This window comes from Ranitomeya variabilis, chromosome 2, assembly GCF_051348905.1.
Source record: "Ranitomeya variabilis isolate aRanVar5 chromosome 2, aRanVar5.hap1, whole genome shotgun sequence".
In the NCBI taxonomy this organism is placed as follows: Eukaryota; Metazoa; Chordata; class Amphibia; order Anura; family Dendrobatidae; genus Ranitomeya; species Ranitomeya variabilis.
Genome location: NC_135233.1, coordinates 275,456,649 through 275,464,408, shown reverse-complemented (window position 1 = coordinate 275,464,408; position 7,760 = coordinate 275,456,649). Strand labels below are relative to the sequence as shown.

General features: G+C 45.3%; 1 protein-coding gene across 1 annotated transcript in view; it reads right to left on the bottom strand.

Moving 5' to 3' along the window:
- Window positions 1-884: 884 nt before the first annotated feature.
- The window catches only part of LOC143805509 (START domain-containing protein 10-like), a 33,020-nt gene continuing 26,144 nt past the window's right edge, over window positions 885-7,760 (bottom strand). The window contains exons 2-6 of the mRNA XM_077284956.1: window positions 5,839-5,986; window positions 5,617-5,720; window positions 5,282-5,399; window positions 4,279-4,331; window positions 885-1,869 (exon numbers count right to left, since the gene is read on the bottom strand). Coding sequence (XP_077141071.1) covers window positions 1,633-1,869; window positions 4,279-4,331; window positions 5,282-5,399; window positions 5,617-5,720; window positions 5,839-5,986 — 660 coding nt within the window. The 3' untranslated portion in view covers window positions 885-1,632. The remainder of the gene's footprint in view (window positions 1,870-4,278; window positions 4,332-5,281; window positions 5,400-5,616; window positions 5,721-5,838; window positions 5,987-7,760) is intronic.

Below are 7,760 nucleotides of genomic sequence, written 5' to 3'. Positions count from 1 at the left end.
AAGTCAGACGTGTGAATGTGGCCTTGCGATGTAAGCCTATGGGGACCTCATTCTGACACACCATAGATTTGCAATGTAAAAGCCACTTCCGGGTCACACAGGATGACTCAGCCAGTCTGCAGAGCAGTGACGTCATCAAGAAGACCAGCGCTAGAAACCGGTGAGGTCACCGAGAAGACCAGCGCTGGAGAGCGGCCACGTCACCAAGACTAGCGCTGGAGAGTGGTGGTTTGTGAGTATATTAAAGGGAACCTGTCACCCCGTTTTTTCCGTATGAGATAAAAATACTGTTAAATAGGGCCTGAGCTGTGCATTACAATAGTGTATTTTGTGGACCCCGATTCCCCACCTATGCTGCCGAAATACGTTACCAAAGTAGCCGTTTTCGCCTGTCAATCAGTCTGGTCAGATGGGCGTGGTGTCTTCCCCCAGATCTTGCTTATTTTTCCGTTGGTGGCGTAGTGGTTTGCGCATGCCCAAGTCCAGAATCCACTGCACAGGGGAGGGAAAAGAGCGCGATCTGCGCTATTACCCTGGTGATCGGTGGGGGCGGCCATCTTCCTGTGGCCGCGCGTGCGCAGATGGAGCGCTCTGCTGCCCGGGGCTTCAGGAAAATGGCCGCGGGATGCCGCATGTGTGCAGATGGAGATCGCGGCGGCCATTTTCCTGAAGCAGAGATGCGAACTCTGCTTCAGGAAAATGGCCCCCACCGATCACCAGGGGAATAGCGCAGATCGCGCTCTTTTCCCTCCCCTGTGCAGTGGATTCTGGACTTGGGCATGCGCAAACCACTACGCCACCAACGGAAAAATAAGCAAGATCTGGGGAAGACACCACGCCCATCTGACCAGACCAGCCTGATTGACAGGCGAAAACGGCTACTTTGGTAACGTATTTCGGCAGCATAGGTGGGGAATCGGGGTACACAAAATACACTATTGTAATGCACAGCTCAGGCCCTATTTAACAGTATTTTTATCTCATACGGAAAAAACGGGGTGACAGGTTCCCTTTAATACATCACACTACTTTATATACCCACATTTAATAAAAAAAAAAAAAAATATTCATGGGAATGCTTTAAATCTATACTCTAAGGCAATCTTCTGCCGTGTTAATAAGTTGCAGAAAAACCTCACTGCACCAAACCTACAGATTGACAATGGTTTTCATTAATGATTAATCTGTTGCCAAGGAGAAACCTGTTAAAACTAAATATAAAAATTCAAGTGATAATAAACAGCATCAGGCATTCAGGCTCCTGACTGGTTTGTAGTATGAATAGTCTGGTTCCTTGACAATTTGGAAGACAACGGTCTGCATTCAGCTCATTCTATTATAGTATTGAATCACTTTTTAGTTAATTTCTGCCAAGTTGTCAGATCATCAGTCACATATTTTGGTGCTTTCCACTAGTCTCTAGTCCAAAACCATAACCCCCGATCTAGTAAAAATGGACTGTAAACCAAGATAGACGTCAAAATCCTCTACCGTTCTGAGTAGCTTTAAGAGTCCGATGTAAGGCTTTCCTTTAGATCAATAAAGCAGTAGTTGGGTGCCATGAGCTTCATTTCAGGAAAAGGAAGCGATCTGTAAACCGTGTATTCAGCTGCGTTGCCCTTTGCTTGTTGATCATCGCTTAGCCTTCTTCCCCTCCTCGTCGTCGCTGTCTCCTCGGTCGTCTTTATCCTCGCACACCTGACTCTCATCCACATGTTCTAGGGACTCTGCTCTCTGCAGGGAGAGCTCGTCAAGGGATATGCGGGGTAACGTGTTCTGTTCTGGGTTCAGCCAGGGCTTAAACTCTGGGTTATTCTTTTTCTTCCAGGCTGGGTATTGTAAGCAAGCCTTGTGCAGTTTCCGCAGAACCTGGATTAACAAGGGTCAACAGGAAGAGAGAACACAGACAGGGATCAGACCATAGGAGACCTAAGAGGACAGGCCACCTAAACTAGTATTCAGAAATGTCAAGTGCACTTAAATGTGGGGGTAACATAAGACTGCCACATCAACACCGCACAGTGAAAAACGTGCAATTCATACACCAATATAAACAAACATTATTGCTATATTTGTTGTTTTGCATAATATACACTGCTCAAAAAAATAAAGGGAACACTAAAATCCCACATCCTAGATATCACTGAATGAAGTATTCCAGTTGTAACTCTTTATTGATTGCACAGTAAAATGTGTTGAGAACAATAAAACCTAAAAATTATCAGCGAAAATCACAACTAATATCCCACGGCGGTCTGGAGTTGGAATGATAATCAAAGTGGAAAATGAAGTTACAGACTGATCCAACTTCAGTGGAAATGCCTCAAGACAAGGAAATGATGCTCAGTAATGTGTGTGGCCTCCACGTGCCTGTATGACCTCCCTACAATGCCTGGGCATGCTCCTGATGAGGCGACGGATGGTCTCCTGAGGGATCTCCTCCCAGACCTGGACTAAAGCATCCATCAACTCCTGGACAGTTTGTGGTGCAACGTGACGGTGGATGGTGCAAGACATGTCCCAGATGTGTTCAATTGGATTCGGGTCTGGGGAATGGGCGGGCCAGTCCATAGCTTCAATGTCTTCATCATGCAGGAACTGCTGCCACACTCCAGGCACATGAGCTCTGGCAGTGTCCTGCATTAGGAGGAACCCAGAGCCAACCGCACCAGCATATGGTCTCGCAAGGGGTCTGAGGATCTCATCTCGGTACCTAAAGGCAGTCGGGCTACCTCTGGCGAGCACATGGAGGGCTGTGCGGCCCTCCAAAGAAATGCCACCCCACACCATTACTGACCCACTGCCAAACCGGTCATGCTGAAGGATGTTGCAGGCAGCAGATCGCTTTCCACGGCATCTCCAGACTCTCACGTCTGTCATGTGCTCAGTGTGAACCTGTTTTCATCTGTGAAGAGCACAGGGCGCCAGTGGTGTATTTGCCAATCCTGGTGTTCTGTGGCAAATGCCAAGCATCCTGCACGGTGTTGGGCTGTAAGCACAACTCCCATCTGTGGATGTCCGGCACTCAGACCATCCTCATGAAGTCGGGTTCTAACGGTTTGTGCAGACACATGCACATTTGTCCTGTTGAAGGTCATTTTGCAGGGCTCTGGCAGTGCTTGCACAAAGGCTGAGGTAGCGGTCCTGCTGCTGGGTTGTTGCCAACCTACGGCCCCCTCCACATGTCCTGGTGTACTGGCCTGTCTCCTGTTAACGCCTCCAGACTCAGGACACTACGCTGACAGACACAGCAAACATTCTTGCCACAGCTCGCATTGATGTGCCATCCTGGATGAGCTGCACTACCTGAGCCACTTGTGTGGGTTGCAGAGTCCGTCTCATGCTACCACGAGTGTGAAAGCACAACCAACATTCAAATGTGACCAAAACATCAGCCAGAAAGCATTGGTACTGAGATGTGGTCTGTGGTCCCCACCTGCAGAACCACTCCGTTATTGAGTGTGTCTTGATCATTTCCAATAATTTCCACCTGTTGTCTATTCCATTTGCACAACAGCATGTGAAATTGATTGTCAAACAGTGTTGCTTCCTAAGTGGACAGTTTGATTTCACTGAAGTTTTGATTTACTTGGAGTTATATTCTGTTGTTTAAGTGTTCCCTTTATTTTTTTTTGAGCATTGTATGTTATTTTTTTTAAATGCAACATGCTTTTTGTTTATTTCTTACAGCACTTTTCCCATAGGCTGAGAAAAATAAAACCAGAGGGGAAAAAGACAAACAAATCTGTTGCAAACCCCAATGAAAAGCATTTTGAAAAAGTCTTAATTTTTTTTTAAATGTGAATGAAGGATGCTGCTTTGCTTTTAAACAGCTGTAAGGCTATGTTCACATGTTGCATTTTTTCCAGCATTTTTTAATGCAAATTTTCTGATGCGTTTCACACTACCAGCAAAATCAATGAGATTTCAGAAATCTCATGCACACATCTTGTTTTTTTCCTGTCTGTTTTTATTTATTTTATGCACTAAACTTTATCAGCATGCGCAAGAGACAAATGTACCCTGATGTTAATGCAACAACAGAAACTAAGCAAAAAAGAACCAAAAACTAAACAAATCCTGCATTTATAAGCAGCTTAAACTTTCCATTAAAAAAAAAGCAACATGTGAACCGATCCTGTATTAGGTTATGTCCCTTGCTGCATTAACCTAAGCAAGGTCTGATATCAGAGCCACAATCGAGACGCTACAATGTACCTGTGTTACAGCTAATAGCAGCCTAGTAATATACAAATTACAGGACCCAAGTGCTCTCACCTTTGGTGCCAAATACTGGGAGGATTTATTAACAACCCATTTTGGTAAGGAACCTAAAAGGCAAAAAGAAGTAAACAAGCTGACTGACTGCACATGGGTAGTGACTACTCAACGTTTACTGCGTATAGAGGTTCTAACAAGTTACCTGATACAATGACCCCTCACCAGTCGCTAGAACCATGGGGGTCTTGTGTCCCCCCTTTCATCAGAGTGGTGGCTTAGCATGTGCGCTGGCGCTGTATTCAAAGGATGTAGGACTAAGAGATGAGCAAGTAAAGCACACGGCTATCTCCGTCAGGTCCACGGGCTGTCAATGGAGCAGCCATGCACATGCTCAATCAACACTTTGAAATGTGGAACTTGGAAGCCTTGTGAGTGGTGGGCTCTCCAGTGAACCCCCTACAATCGGACACCTATTCAGTTTTTTTTTTATAAAGTCTGATGTTTTCACAGGTTCATTTTGATTTCTGTGTTCTTCTGAAAAAGACTCTTATAAGCGACTGTCCAGTTAAAACAAGTTATCCACAGGATAGGTGATAACTTAGTAAACAGTGGTGTCCGACCAGTGGGACCACCACCAAGTGGCAGAATGGGGAACTTTTATCCCTATTAGAATGAGGCATCAGTAGGCATGCCGGACCCCCGCTCCATTCATTCGCTATAGAGCTGCTCTCTGTTTTTCTCCAGAAGCCCCATAGAGAATGAATGGAGGGACAGTCAGCTGTCAGACCTACTGCATCATCTTCAGGGATTGAAATTCTTTGATCTGCTGATCGTGACAGGTCCCAGCGATCGGGCATCTACCAATCTGCACATTATCACCCATCCTGTTGATAGGTGATAACTGGATAGTCTGGCTCTATCCCTTGGTTACTGTATGAAGAATAAATGGACAGGGACTTTAGCAATAAATGTGTGTAAATTAGGCATGTAGATTAAATGTGAATTCTGATCTGAATTACATGCTGTTGTGCCTACTGCTTGTAGTGAACCTCAATCTTACCTCTAGGATCTACCTGTGCCAGGTAGGTGAGAGTACAGCTTGTAGGACCATTGATTTTAATAAGGTATCCCGCAAGGAAGGACACTGCCCGGATCAAGTCTCGTCTCGGGGGATACATCTGCGACAGACATCCAGAGATTAGTTCACAAGTTATTTCACAATCATCCAGCTACCATCTAGTGTGATATGTTTTTATGTAAATGTTCAGCATATTTCAATATCTGGAAACACCCAAAGGAGGGATTTTATTTAAGAATATAAAAACTTTTTGGATGATTTTGGACAATCCACTTAACTGATCTGATTTTTAATCTAATAATGGCTCTCAGACTTACGCTATGCTTCACAGAGAAATTGATGATCATATAGCAATCCGGCAATACCAGCCAGGAGCGTAATGTCACCACGTCCCGATTCTTCACAGGCTTGGGGCACTTCCCTAGGAAGAATGAAAACGTTCACAATAGAAGAGGAACAGAAGGACAACAGTGGAGGGGCTGGACTGTCGTCTAGATATGACGTGGTTTTCTATACATCTATTACTGCTTTGGACTCACAGGAGTAATATCCCACATCTGCGTTCACCGAGAGCCGAGCAATGTCCAGGGTTTCTATCATGTTTACGTCCCACTTCTTGCGATAGTCTGTATCATGTAAAACATCATATACAATTTCGGCTGGGACATCTGGGAATTTCATGGACCCCTGAAAATAGAAAAAAAAAAAAAAAGAACTGTTTATAACAAGGACAAGATCCATTACAGCCTGGATCCAGTACCTAACATTTCAGAAAACGTCTGACACGTAGCCAGATTCATCAAAGCTTAATTTTGGAACAGCTGGAGGTGGTGCTAACATAATGCGATTTTCGACACTCGCGCCATTTTCATCCAGTTCTGGCAAAGTTGGGGCGTAGTGACCACCACTCGTCAAATTCATGCATTCCCTACGCCACAAATTAGTAATGTGCAGTCTGGCTTTTTGGCCATCTAGATCATTTGGCTCTGCTCACCAAAACGAGAAGGCTCTCTTGGATCCCAAACGGATACCTAATCTATTTGTTAACCCAAGTAAACGAATATTTAAAATAAAAATTACCACAGCCGAATCCCCTCCCACCTACACCATGCCAATTAAATAAATGGGTGGGCAGGGTTTCATCTGCTGAACATCATTTTACACCCATGAGCACCATTCAGGGACTATAAATGACTCACTGGGGTGCCAGCTATAACCATTTACAGTAGGGAGCCAGCTCTTTATAACAGCTCGTTCACGATCCATCACTACAAGTCTTACCCCGGTAAGGACTGGAGTAGGATTTGTGGTGAGGCACTAACAGAACGGTTCCAGATTACCTGAAATGCGTAGATGTTGCATGCCATGTAAGCTGTACCACTGAAGTCTTGTTCTATCCTCCACCAAGCGTGTGAATAAAAGCAGTAATTTCACAGTTCCTTGAGCTGGATCCCTTGTTTTCTTTGGACCAACAGAAGTGCCCACCTCTTCATGAATCAGGAACGTCAGATCCCAGCACACCTCATCATCAAAATCAGCATGAAAAATGCCGGTCTTGATGAATTGGGCCTAAATATTTGATCATGGAGGATCCATTTGATGAGGCATGCTTGTATTTCCTACAATGTGCCCTGTATTTGCCCATTATGTAGTTATTGCCTCATCCAACCAGAGCGAAGAACAACGACCTTCACAGCAAAGGAAGCACCGCTGAGGACTATAATGTGGAGACTGTCCATCACTTCCCCACTCCAGTGTACCACCATGTGTGCACTTGGTTTCCTTCATTATTTGCGGGCAGATGCAGGTGGTAAACCTGGTGAGCGTGAATGGGACAGATGGATCAGGAGATTATATTTGGTGGCTTACTTTCTCGAGGATGGTATTGAGTAGTGGGATATGAAATTGTGTATAGTCTCCCTATAACATATTATGAGCACAAAGGAGTTATACAAGTCAGCAACCTTTATCTGAATGTTGAAGCAGAAGTTGTGGTGGGGACAGATGGAGAAGAATTGGTGCTACTTCCTACATATAGTGAGAATCAGGCGCTATTCCAATCAATACTCATAGGTAGGGTTGAGTGAAACGGATCGGTCATTTTCATAAGTCGCCGACTCGGGTTTTCATGAAACCCGACCCGATCCCAGCGTGGGATCAGCCATGCGGTACACGATCTTTGCGCCAAAGTCGCTTTTCATATGACGCTTAAAGCGCCATTTCTCAGCCAATGAAGGTGCACACAGAGTGTGGGCAGCGTGATGACATAGGTCCTGGTCCCCACCATCTTAGAGAAGGGCATGGCAGTGATTGGCTTGCTTTCTGCAGCGTCACAGGGGCTATAAAGGGGCGTTCCCGCCGACCGCCATCTTACTGCTGCTGATCTGAGCATAGGGAGAGGATGCTGCCGCTTCGTCAGAAGCAGGGATAGCGTTAGGCAGGGTAAATTAACCCCCAAACC